The sequence below is a fragment of the Neolamprologus brichardi genome, chromosome 14, assembly GCF_056152115.1.
Source record: "Neolamprologus brichardi isolate AB-2024 chromosome 14, ASM5615211v1, whole genome shotgun sequence".
NCBI classification, from domain to species: domain Eukaryota; kingdom Metazoa; phylum Chordata; class Actinopteri; order Cichliformes; family Cichlidae; genus Neolamprologus; species Neolamprologus brichardi.
The window spans coordinates 33255993-33268995 of NC_142117.1; the positions used below are offsets into that span (position 1 = coordinate 33255993).

The 13003-nt window shown below is 42.2% G+C and overlaps 2 protein-coding genes across 2 annotated transcripts in view; one reads left to right on the plus strand and one right to left on the minus strand.

Moving 5' to 3' along the window:
- The first annotated feature begins 1210 nt into the window (after positions 1-1210).
- On the plus strand, positions 1211-3837 carry cxcr5 (C-X-C motif chemokine receptor 5). The gene is made up of 2 exons (XM_006796658.3): positions 1211-1269; positions 2510-3837. Exons 1-2 carry the CDS (start codon positions 1237-1239, stop codon positions 3614-3616), a joined length of 1140 nt encoding a protein of 379 aa, XP_006796721.2. The 5' UTR covers positions 1211-1236; the 3' UTR covers positions 3617-3837.
- Positions 3838-3902: 65 nt separating this feature from the next.
- Positions 3903-13003, minus strand: part of bcl9l (bcl9 like) — a 29582-nt gene continuing 20481 nt past the window's right edge. Inside the window, exons 4-9 of the mRNA XM_006796659.3 lie at positions 9838-9960; positions 9270-9444; positions 9103-9187; positions 6195-8577; positions 5821-6075; positions 3903-5539 (exon numbers count right to left, since the gene is read on the minus strand). Coding sequence (XP_006796722.2) covers positions 4377-5539; positions 5821-6075; positions 6195-8577; positions 9103-9187; positions 9270-9444; positions 9838-9960 — 4184 coding nt within the window. The 3' untranslated portion in view covers positions 3903-4376. The remainder of the gene's footprint in view (positions 5540-5820; positions 6076-6194; positions 8578-9102; positions 9188-9269; positions 9445-9837; positions 9961-13003) is intronic.

The following is a 13003-nucleotide window of genomic DNA, read 5'->3' on the forward strand; positions in this document are numbered from 1 at the left end:
GGATTTACCACAGAAACCATGTCCGTGGCCCCCACCCCCACTTCCTTTCTATCAAAAGAGATGATAAAATTTGAAAAATAATCTTGTGTAGAGTCTAAACTAAAAGACGACTGAAGTAGATTAAACAGGGTTTGTTATCTTTCTAAGAACAATATGTGTCTCTATCAAAGATATATGGTTTACTATTAGTTTTCTTTTATAGTATTTTATGTTTACATCGTTAAATACCTTTAATGAAATAGCCTTATTTGATTAACCCACAGATTATTTATTTTTTTTAATTTAAAGTAGACAAAAAAAAGGGGAACCAATCACATTTCCTGTTGATATTTGTGGTTAAGGTGATGCTGAAGCTGTAAGTCGCTTTCATGGCAAGGTGTTTCAACCTGTGCAGTCAGCATCCTGCTTGTTATGGCCCCTGGCCCTGGAAGAAGTGAGCCAGCCTTCCTTCAAGCAGATTCAGGTGTGGCAACCGCCACAGACAATTCACTGCCTGTGAACCTGTCGTTTGCACCTCCAGGGAAAATCTAAAGGACCAGCCGAGGGACGCCAGACCAATCAACAACTGATTGGGCACACTTGTGTCTTTAAAAGGCTGAAGCACATTCATTCAGGGGCTGCTGCTTTGAACTGAGTGTGCAGTCTGCCTTGTATGCTTCTGTCTGTGAGCCTTGGTTGTAAAACCCTGTCTCAAGTGTGAGATTGTGGCTACTTTAAATAAAAAAACAAAAAAACAATCACATTTCCTGTTGATATTTGCGGTTAAGGTGATGCTGAAGCTGTAAGTAGCTTTTATAGCAAGGTGTTTCAACCTTTGCGGTCACCATCCTGCTTGTTATTATTAACCTTAAACATAAATCTGGTACTAATGACCGAGCTGGATGATCTTTCCAAACGGTCATTAAAAAATTTAGAGGAAGGATGTATATAAGCGTGCTGAAATAATTCTGTTCAGTTTAGTGCAGTTGCAACGTGCTGGTCAAAAGCTAGAATACAGGAGTGCACTTACTTGGAATTGCAGTCCTGCTCTTGTGTGATTAATATAGATAACACTGTAGATAGATAACACTAAGGCTTTGATTTGTTTTTGTGTCTTTCCTTCCAGAGACGCCCATGAACCCAAAAAAAAAAAGACATTAGCATAGCGAATAGAGCCAGCCAGCACTGTGAGGAAGTGCAAGCATATTTCAGTACTGCAGTGTGACACATGCATTCAAGGGGCCAAGATTTATCTGCATGGCTTCAACAATGACTCTTGTAGCATTTGAGGTAAGACTTAAAATAAGAAATGGTGAGATGAATGGAAAGTTAGTGCAAATATTCTGTATGACAGCACTCTTCAGCAGAGTTTTGTTGTAGTAGCACGTATAATGGGAAATTCTGTCTAAATATTTTAATTTAGAACTTTTTATTTGTTTTATTGTTTTTTTGTTTTGTTTTTTTATATACAACCATAAAGGAATACGTAAGCTCTATTGTTATTTCCTATCCGGTCACATATTCTGTAACTCCTCGTTAATCGTTATGAAGCTTAAAGTCTCATATAAGACATTAACATAATGCTGTACCTTCATTTTCCAAACCTCAGCTTCAGTTTTAAACTGAGGTTTTAATTTAAAACAAGAGATTTTAAATGTAATGAGCAACATGTAGCTGCTGCCTGTGACTACGGCTCAGCTGGGAGTTTTACATTCTTCCTATATGAAAAGAATGATGTAATTTTTTCTATTAATACACATTTGATGACACACAGATTTGGAGGGAAAAGGAAATTGAAGTTAAAATAAAACCTGTATGGTTGTTATGTTATTTCTTGTTACAATCACAATCCTTTTATCAGTTTACATTACTCGCAATAGAAAATAGATGTGTAATCATTACCATAGAGAAGATTTCTTTATGAAAATCTGACATTTCATCAAAAGGGAGAATCACATCTGTAATATATCATAAAAATATTTGTACGTGTACAGTTAACATTACATTTGAATAGGATGCTGCTTTTGGTGTAACGGTGTTATGATTATTACACATATTTTGCATTTCTAATGATTTTTCTGCAGATATTTTTCCCGCAGACTTCTTTCCATATTTAGCAACATTTGATTAAATACTGAGAAATCGCACACTCTACAAGGCTTTCAGCTAGTTATTTAAGTTGTGTTTGTACCAGCTAATATTTTTTTTTAAATATGATTAGCCACGGTTGAATCACATTTGTCAAATTTAGCTTGAAATGCCTTCTGAGTCATCATGAGAGGGAAGTGAAAACAATCTGGTCTATTCAGTGTTTCCTGCCTAAACATTAGACTGAGAAAACTGCAGTGGAAAAAAAGAAGTATTTGATCATTACATAAATGAGTCTGTTCACACTCCTGTAATGAGTCTTATTTCACTTCATCCTGAAACAAAACGATTAGTCTGATCACTATCACATATACTGCATACAACAGGGAATCTTCATTTGAGATTTGATGATTAAAATTAATCTCTTGTATGTGTTTTCAAGCTGACACCTGAAGAATTTGATAACTTGACCTATGACTCCTGCAACTGCACCGACGACTACTGCAACTTCCCCGATGACTACTGCAACTTCAGTGACCCGTGTGAAAATGATGTGGTCCTGCAGAGTTTTTATGGCCAGTTCCTGCCTGTGCTGTACACTGTGATTTTTCTCCTGGGTGTGGCAGGGAATGGCCTGATGATAACAGTCCTGGTGACACGATGGCGCCAGCTCCGCATCACAGAGATCTACCTACTGCATCTTGCCCTGGCTGATCTCATGCTTTTGTTTACAATTCCCTTCGATGTAGCCGACAGCGCCACCGGCTGGATTTTTGGAGATTTTATGTGCAAACTGAATGAGTTCTTGAAGAATCTAAACCTCCTTTGTGGCAGCGTCCTTTTAGCTTGCATTGGATTTGATCGGTATTTGGCAATTGTTCATGCAATTCCCAGTATGCAAAGTCGCCTTCCAAGAACAGTGCACCTAACTTGTATGATAACGTGGCTCGTCTGTTTGTGTTTGGCATTACCGAATGCCGTATTTGCCTCAGTGACACAGAAAAATTCAACGACAGGCATACCGTTCCTGGCCTGTTACCACTTCAGTTACGATGCACACGCAAGCAACTGGGTTTTGGCCAACAATGTCTTTCATCATTTGTGTTTTTTCTTATCTCTGGTTATCATGAGCTACTGCTACACAGCACTAGTAATTGCTCTGTGCAACAGCCAGAAAAGTGAAGCGAAAAAAGGAGCCATTCGAATATCACTGCTTGTCACACTTGTGTTTTGCTTCTGTTGGCTGCCATATAATGTCAGTTTGATCATATATACCCTGCGACAACAGAGAGTGATCGCGGATGACGACTGTAAATCAAGTGAAATAATGCTGCAAGTGCTTGAAGTGACAAAGAGCCTGGGTATCTCGCACTGTTGCCTGAACCCTTTCTTGTATGCATTTGTTGGAGTGCGCTTTCGCAATGAGATGATACATCTGCTTTGTAAACTGGGCTGCAGACGAATCTGCCTGCCTTTCCTCAGAGTCCACGGCCACAGTCGGGTATCAATTTCTGATGGAGCAACCACCAACAGCACAGTGCTCATGTAATAAAGTCCTCTAGTCCATGTGTACATGCTCTGAAAATACCCCTCCTCTGTACAGTGATCTTATAATACAATACTCATTGCTACTTTTACTGTATTTTGTTTTGTTTTTTTATTGTCCAGTCAAAAAAAAAAAAAAAGTTGTAAAGCTGGCCAAATATCAGCCTTGTGTTGTTTTGTAGCTACTGCTAATCCAATAAAGATTTTATTTTATATATTATACAACACCCGTGTTCCCTTGTGAGTGTTATCAGATTACAAGAATTGACAACACAAGAACCAAAACAAAACCATGTTAGAGATCCTTATTATTCTTTTTTTAAACTCCTATTAAAACACAGTTATACAGAACAACTGCAAACAATCACAAATTGCATCTTATATACAGCAAGTATATATATTATAATATATATATAATTCCTTTGCACAACAGTTTGGTAGTTGGAGAAAATAAATCAATGATATTAAAACAAATAGAAATTTGAGGCACTCCTCTCCTGACTGCTGCGCTGTTCCCACAACAAATACACACATTTCTGAAATATACACATTATACAGTTTATATAAAATGGCTTCAAACTTGTTATTGAACAGTGTTATAGTGATTTCATTTTTAATCAGTTGTAATCCTTTTTTGCTCTCTCTTTTTTTTAATTCCTCCTTTTCAAAACCACTACAAGAATAACAATGAAAAATTCTGGACACAATGGGAGGGTAACCCAGTGAACGCATTTTTTTTTTAAAGAACTGTTTATTGAGCTGGATCAGAATGGCATATTGGTCATACCTCCGGGACCATAGCCAATGGAACTGTCCAGAGACATTCCCCGCTGTCTGAGAGACTGTGGGCCCATCATACCAGACTGTGGATGAGGTGGGGCCATCATGGGACCCTGAGGGGACATTAGTGGGCCCTGGGGTCCAAAGGGTTCCCCTGCAATTGACATGCTTCGCTGCTTAGCCTGCATCATCATAATATTCTGCTGTGCCATCAGATTCTGTTGGTGCTGCTGAGAAGGCATCATGCCAGGTCCATATGCATTGGAGGGATGGTGGAGAAGGCTGTTGGCCATCATGGCTTGTTGTTGCTGGAGTTGCTGTTGGGGCATCAGCCCTGTCCTTCCCATCATATGACCAGGGGGACACATGGGGCCCATGCCCCCAGTAGAAACCATACCCCTGGAGACCCCCTGAGGAATGACCATGCTCTGGCGTATTCCACCATGTGAGGGGTGAGGTGGCAGCTGCTGTTCAGCCATCATATTCTGTAGGCTTGCCAAGTGGGGGTTAGATGAAGGGCCACTGCTATGCGGAGGCCCAGAAGAAGACAGCTGTTTAAGGAGCTGCTGTGGCTGCTGGGATGGCATCCCTTGATGTGGATTCTGATGTGGCTCACTCTTAGGGAAATACTGAAGAGTGCTACTCGGCTTATCGGAAGGAATGATGCGGGAGAGATCAAACTCGGGAATCCCTGTGTGAGTGGGGCGTATGACTTCACTTAGATCAGGTCCTTCACCTATGGGAAGTGAGGGAAAAGAGTCTGGCGGGTGAGGGGGGCGTTGGTGAGGATGACCTTTGTTAAGAAGATGTAACTGCTGATGTGGCAGAATATCTTCATTAGACTGAGCGAAATTCTGTGACATGCCTCCAATAGGTGAGTGCATGGGCCCATGTGGTGGTGGCTGCATGCGGGGAAACCCTGCCGTCTGGGGTATAGGCGACACATTGCAGGGCCCCATTCCCTCAGGTGCTCCTCCTCCCATCATGGCAGAATTCATGGCAGGCATGCCCATTTGGTTTGGGGAAGAAAGGACAGGTGCTGAGGAATCGTGGGACAGGTGCTGCTGACCTTGGTTTACAATACCCATCGGGCTTTGGGGGTCACTGTGAGGACCAATCTGTGACGTCTGGGGATTACCCATATTTCCTGGTGATAAAACAAGATGAATACATGAAAAACCCATATTATAACAGTTAATAAACACGAATGTTTTCTTAACTCATTAAAATTACAAAGTATTAACTGGAGCATTATTTTTATTCAAAAAACTCACTACTTTAATATAAATACTTAAACTTTCTTTTTGTCATGTTTTTTCCTGTAATGGCATAGACAAATAGCCTTACATCAGCACAATTTAAGCAAATCCTCCGTTTAACCACTGTAAAAGGTATTTTCTGTCTGTAATGATATTCCTATTTTCATACCTCCAATGCTGACACCAGATAGAAGAGGACGATCTGGTAGCATCTCGTCATCAGAAGTAGCGATTGTTTTGATCGCATCATGGTAGAGAGGAGTTGAACTGGGAATTGCGTACTTGGACATTTGAGACATGATAAGAGATAATGGATTCTGAGATGTTGGGACATCGGGAGAGGACGTAAATGGCATACTAGGATTCATTGAGCCTGGCTGGGAAATAGGGGTAGAGCTTGAACTCCTAGGGGGAAGTGATTGGCCTGCAAAAAGAACAATGAAAAAAATTAGTAATCTCACAGCAAGACAAGGAATATCATAAACCTCAGAGAAGCCAATACGGCATCTCTGATGTTTGTTTTGAGCTTGGACTGGAGTCTACCTGTTTCAGTAGAACCACATCCTCCATTGCCCACCATCTTTCCACTGGCTGGACCACCCGGACTCGGAAGTGGTGGTTTAGGAGACGTCCACCCTGGAGAGTTTGAAGCCAAGGCGGGGGACTTCAGTCGTGCAGGGGAGGCAGACGGAGAGTGCATCCCAAGGCTGGAAGATCCCATTACTTGGGGAGACTTCATGGAAGAAGACGAAGGAGTCCCAGCACCAGATGCAGGTGGAAGAGGGGGATGATGCCCAGCAGAAGAAACCTGTGATGGTGACTTCAGCCCTGGAGCAGAGGGGGAAGGTATAAGAGGAGATGGCTCTTGATTGAGGGATGGAGACTTTAGTTGATGAGGAGGAGGCACTGAAGGAGATGTCAGAGGGTTAACATTTACTGACAGGTCAGAGGTTTGCCTAGAACCAAGGTCTGCACCCCTAAGGCCTCCGCCCATCGGCATGTGACTAAGACGTAATGTACTTCCCATTTGATTAGGTCCTTGATGATCAGGCCCAAACATCTCTGGGCCACTTTGTTGAAGATACGGTCCTTCCATCTGACCTCCAGAAAAAGGACCTTGGTTTGGAAACTGATAAGGGCCTTCAGGTCCAGGGATCATTCCTTTATTTCCTCCTCTTCCATTTTGAGAAGCCCTGATTCGTGAAATATCTCCAGTGCCAAACATCTCCACTAGAGGTCCTCCTCCATGGCCTCCTCTGAGCTTCTGAGACATCATCTGCTGTTGCTGCTGAACATGAATTTGTGGGTTCATGTTCATTGCCATGTGGCTCCCCAGAGGAGAGTCTACTAACTCTCTCATCGGAGGACCCCCTCCAGGAGAGCCCATAATATCACGTGAACCAGGAAAGTCCATGGGATCACCTCGACCGGAAGGTTGACCACGGCCCATTCCTAAATTGGGAAGATCTGGGCCCCCAAGATTATCCATAATTCTTGAGCCCATGTTGCCATGCTGTTGCTGTTTAGCCAATCTATCAAGTTCAAACCTGGAAGCACCCTGCATGTGCCGTTTGTCCATGATGCGAAACAGTTCCTCGCGTGTTAGCAGATGCTCTGAGTCACCTTGCAAGTGTTGTGGTGGACCACCAGGGTAGCATCCATGGAAGGGACTTCCACCACTTATATTGTTAGGCATATCATCTAGCCAAATCATGCCTGGGCGTGAGGGCCTGTGGGGTCCTAGACCTTCCATTGATAAAACTCCTCCTGGACTACCAGGGAAGCCCCCTCCAGGCGGCCCTCTCGGTCCAAGAAACCTTGGGCCACGGGGTCCCTCTTGCATTTCTATCATTCGTCCATTTCCCCCCATTCCACCTCCCATCATATTGGCAGGACCCCATTGCTGATCTCCAGGCTTGCTGTGGTATGGAGGAGGGGGTCCTCTCATCATCATAGGCATGCCCATGTCACTCATGATTCTAAAGTTTTGGGGATGCGCAGAAGGGTGCATCTCCTGTTGTCGCCTCTTCTCCTGGTAGAATTCTTCTTGAAGTTTCCTCCAGGCCACTTGCTCTTGGGTCAGTCCTTCTTGTCCAAGTAAAGGACCCATGTCATCCCCAGGTGACAGATGGTGATGTGGAGGTTGTGGCAGGTTATGATGAGAGTCCATTTGAGGGCTGTCAAGGGCAGGTCCACCAATGGATTGTGTATGAGAAATTATTGACTGCAGGGGTTCTTCATATTTCTTCATATCGCCCATTGGAGCCAAGGCTGATGATAACATATTACCACTACCACAATTTCCAGAGTTATTAGTACCACTGTTACCTTCCTCCAGAATGCCACCCCTATCAGGATTATTATTATTTGGATTGGATGAGTTATTAAGAGCATTGTTGTTAGAGCTTGCAGGGTCTCCAGAGCCTCCACCTGGTCCACTGCGCAGAAGCAGCCTCTCTATGTCTCTCAACGTCTGCAGAGAGCGCTCCCTGTGTTCCAGTTGCTCTTTGGAAAGACCATCTGCGTTTCCTTGGCCACCCCTCTGTACTGTATCACTCTGTAGGTGTGTAGCTAGGATGGAGGGACTTCCCGAGGGAGAGACACTAGAAACAGGAAGAGGCATACCCCCTGTACCTTTCCCATTTCCAGTTCCTGGGTCTGCGCCAGCAAGTGCTACCACGCTTCCTCCCTCTGACCTATGAGTGACAATACTGTTATTGCTGGAAGCTCCGCCAGGTCTGGTCTGAGGGGATTCGTTATCAGAGTGCCCTGCTGATGATGGTGTCCCTGCAGTATGCATCGGACCCCCAACACCTGCAGAGGCTGGCCGTGGAGTTCCACTTTGGGATTTGGGGGTGCCTGTAGGTGGTGAGCTACTGGTATTTAGCTTCTCAGATAAATTAGAAAGCTTTCCTGATGGGTGGCCCTGTGGCAGAAAAAAGGACAAAGAACACAAGGCTGAACTTAAAATGCTATTCCTGCAGTCGCAATTGCTTTTCATATATTTTCATTAGTAGTGTGATCATTTATCAGGCTAAATTATTTTCTATATGTGAACTTTGTCACTTTGATGTGATTGTCTTCTGATCGTGTAGCCTACATTATCTGGCCTTCATGTATTAAATGTGTAACTACTACTAGTGTGTCTGTCTTCTAGAGATAGACACATTACTAGTATTCATCGCTGCACCTGCAGTTTTGCTGTTTGTTGGTACCAGACAATTAATAGCACTACACACCCTTCTAAGGTTTTTTTTGTTGTTTTTTTACAGCAGTCTGAAGAAGTGACAGACAGAAACAGGAACAGAGAGGCATCCGAGATTAAAATAACTAAACAAATACAAAAACCCTTCCCACATAGTTTGCACCTGTGGTCTTTAATGTGGAAAACACTTTTACTCCCATGTGGTTTAATCAGTTTAGCAGAAAAAAAGAAAAAGAGATGACCGACCTGCTCCAACTTTGAATGTGGAACGTTTTGCTGGTGAAACAGAAGGATGGAATCAGCCTGCCCTTTTATTACTGCCTCTGCAGCACTGTCAAAAAATAAAATGGCCACTTTTAGAAGCTGATACTCTTAATCTCCATATGAATCATTGACCTGCAAATGTTTTTCACCTGTTGGCAAGGCTGGTTGTGAAAACATAGACCACTTGCTGTGAAGCCTGAGGGGGATCTGCTTTTAGCCCTGGTCCCACCCCACATCCCATTGCTGGACCTCCAGATTCGGGCATGGATCCCGAAGTCAAGCGATCAGAGCGTCCCTGGATAGGACCAGCCAGCCCTCGCTCCCCTTAGAAACAACAACAACAAAACAACAATACATAAATAATTAAAAAGCCCCACAGTGGTTTAATTTCTCTAAAACAGCTTGGATTTTTATTTAAATACCAGCAAATTCATGTGGCTACAAGAAATCAACACCAGAGTGCGCTAAAAAACATAGTCACATCAGTGGAGGGGATAGTAAGGCATTCTAAGCAGACATCTCTATTTCTTAGTGTTTTGAACTCCAACAGCAAAAGATAATTTATCAACTGAACCTCAGAGAAAATAAAACAGACGTGCTGGATGGAGCGCACGGGTGGGGGGGGTCGACTGTTGTCGTCACAGTAACACCATTTCCATATTTAGACAAAAGCAAATGACGTGTGTTTCACCGCTGTGTTGAGGTATTCACACTCACGGTGGGCTGTAGTGTGTGGCTTGTCTTCATCTTCCTCTGTGTCAGGTCCAGAGCACCATTCATCTCCACTGTACGGCTGTTTCTTTTCCAGAACACACCGCCGCTTGCTGCGCATAACACCCTCTAGAGGACAGACAGACACATCCACATTCATGCATCTGTTATACAATTTCCTCTTTACTGTTACAACTAACGTACAAATGTATTTTCCAGAATCACAAGTTAATTAACTAACTAACTTTGTCTGTTCACATGCAATGTGCTTTACTTGCTGGAAGTTCACAGGGCTCCAACTTACAGCTCAGAACAGCATCTCTAATGGCAGACTCACTTTAAAAATCACAATATGGTCATAAAAATGGTAAATTGGCTGCACCATGAAGTTGTGAGTAAAATGTAGGACATATCAATTAGTGATTATTTTTAACTAGAGCTATGGTATGCATCTGTGTGAGGTACGGTTTAGTAAAAACTGGTGAATCATGAAGTAATTTGACCATGTTTAATCCTCTGAGGTTAAAGTAACCATATGTGCCAACCCTAACTCCAATCCTTTGGGAGAGCAGCACCAACCATTGCTAGTAAATGTTGCTTTGCAATATTAAACAAAAACAAAATACCCGAATCCCAAATATCCTTTGAGATTTAAAATATAGCACTAAATGTGATGTAGATTATTTTTGCTTTCCTATTCAGCATTTTACATATTTTAAGATGCGATAATGATGCTGTTAAACCATCTCAAACTCTTGTATATTATTTACATTAAAATGTATCCACAACATGAACATAAGCACGATTATTTTGGTGGCTTTAATTCATTTTTGTGGTGTAGGCCTTATATACATCAAACTGTCAATAAAATCCACATAAATTGATTGTTAGGATTGAAAAAAAAAGTATAAAGGTTGAAGTCTGAGCTTTCCACACATGTTGAAATGGCTGCGTATTGCTGCTATGTCATCTTAAAACAGTCACGTGATTTGCGCCAGCACGATTGTCGACTCCAGAAGGTTAAATCACTTCTGCAGAAATGCTTCAGCTGCTCTTGCCAGAAGGTGCACATACCTGTTCATTCTCATTCATTTTCTAAGATGAAAAAATATCATAAGCAGCATATGAAGTCTTTCTGCTTGTGCAAAGTTTAAAATGTTGTAAATACTGAACTATGTGGTGGTTCTGGGATCTGATAGGAACAGCACCTGAACACCTCACAAGGTATTCCAGGCATGTCCATCTGGAACAAGAACACAAGATACTGAAAATACAGTGGATTATATTCCCTGCTTTCCTTTCACTGATACTTTCACAATGCACATCTGAATTAGTGGCCCCGGATTCTGCGCCAGTGACTGGATATAAAAAAATAAATCAATAAAAAAATATTACAGAGTTGGCTTATCAAAATAACTTGCAGGTAAACATTTCACTGGCATTTTGGCTGTATGTACGTCATTTTTTTATGTAACTGTGTGCCAACTTTATTCATATCATCTACAGTGGTTTGAAAAAGTGTTTGCCCCCCTCCTGATTTCCTAGCACTTTGCATATGTGTCACACTTATGTTTCAGATCATCAAACACATTTTAATATTAGACGAAGATAACCGGAGTAAATATAGAATGTGGTTTTTAAGTGATGATTTCATTGATTAAGGGAGAAAAGTCATCCAAACCAACCTGGTTCTCTTTGAAAAAGTAAATCCTGAATTAACTGTGATTAACTGAAGAATCTTCTCGGATGAGTGGTGAAACGTCTTCAAGCAACCTAAAGAAGTCCAGACGCTTTTCTTTCCAAGCTCCTTAGACTACGATGACCTGGATGACTGAGAACCTTCACAGACAAACTGTGATTATCTACATTTTTTGGAACGTTGAGTTCAGTTTCACTAAACACATTCAGGCCTGATTACAGGCACACCTGTTGAATCAGGAAATCACATAAATAGAACCTGTCTGACAAAATAAAGTACACTAAAAGATCTCAAAACGCAGCACATCATGTCACTATCTAAAGAAACACCTGATAAACAAAGTAACTGACATCTATCCATCAGGAAAGGGTTACAAAACCATTTCTAAGGCTTTGGGACTCCAGCCGTTATACACAAAGGGAGAAAACTTGGAACAGTGGTGAACCTTCCCAGGAGTGTCTGGCCTACCAACATTATTACAAGAGCACATCGACAACTCAACCAAGAGGTCACAAAAGAACCCAGAACATGTCTCTGTTAATATCAGCGTTCATGGTTCAACAGTAAGAAAGAGACTAGGCAGAAATGGCATCCATGGGAGAGTTCAAGGAGAAAACCTCTACAGTCCAAAAAAACCCACAAGGCTCATCTCACATCTGCATGAAAGCATCTGCCTGATCCCCGTGACTTCTGAAAATATTCTGTGGACTGATGAAGGTTTGAGTCCCACTACATCTGGTGTAAAATTAACACAGCATTTCAGAAAAGGAACATCATACCAACAAAACATCTCAGAGGATAATGTTCAGCATCTGTTTATGACCTCAAGCTGGAGCACACTTGGGTTCTGCAGCAGGACAATGATCCAAAACACACCAGCATGTCCACCTCTTAATGCAGGGGTGGGGAACTCCAGGCCTCAAGGGCCGGTGTCCTGGTTTTAGATCTCACCCTAAGTCAACACACCTGACACAGATGATTAGTTCATTACCAGGCCTCTGGAGAACTTCAAGACATGTCGAGGAGGTAATTTAGCCATTTAAGTCAGCTGTGTTGGATCAAGAACACATCTAAAACCTCCAGGACACCGGCCCTTGAGGCCTGGAGTTCCCCCACCTCTGTCTCAACGGCTTAAGAAAAACAAAATATACAGTTTTGAGTAGTTTAGTCCTGGCTAGAATCTGATTGAGATGCTGTGGCATGACATTAAAAAGGTGGTCCATGCAGAAACCCACCGATGTGGCTGAATTACAACAATTCTGCAAAAATAAGTGAGCAAAAATTCCTCCACAACACTGTAAAAGACTCCCTGCCAGTTATGACAAACATTTCAGTGCAGCTGTTGCTGCTAAAGGTGGCCCAATCAGTTTTATGGTTAAGGGGCAATCACTTTTTCACACAGGACCATGAAGGTTTGGATTTGTCCCCCTTAATAATAAACATTTTCATTTAGAAACCACATTTTGTGTTTAC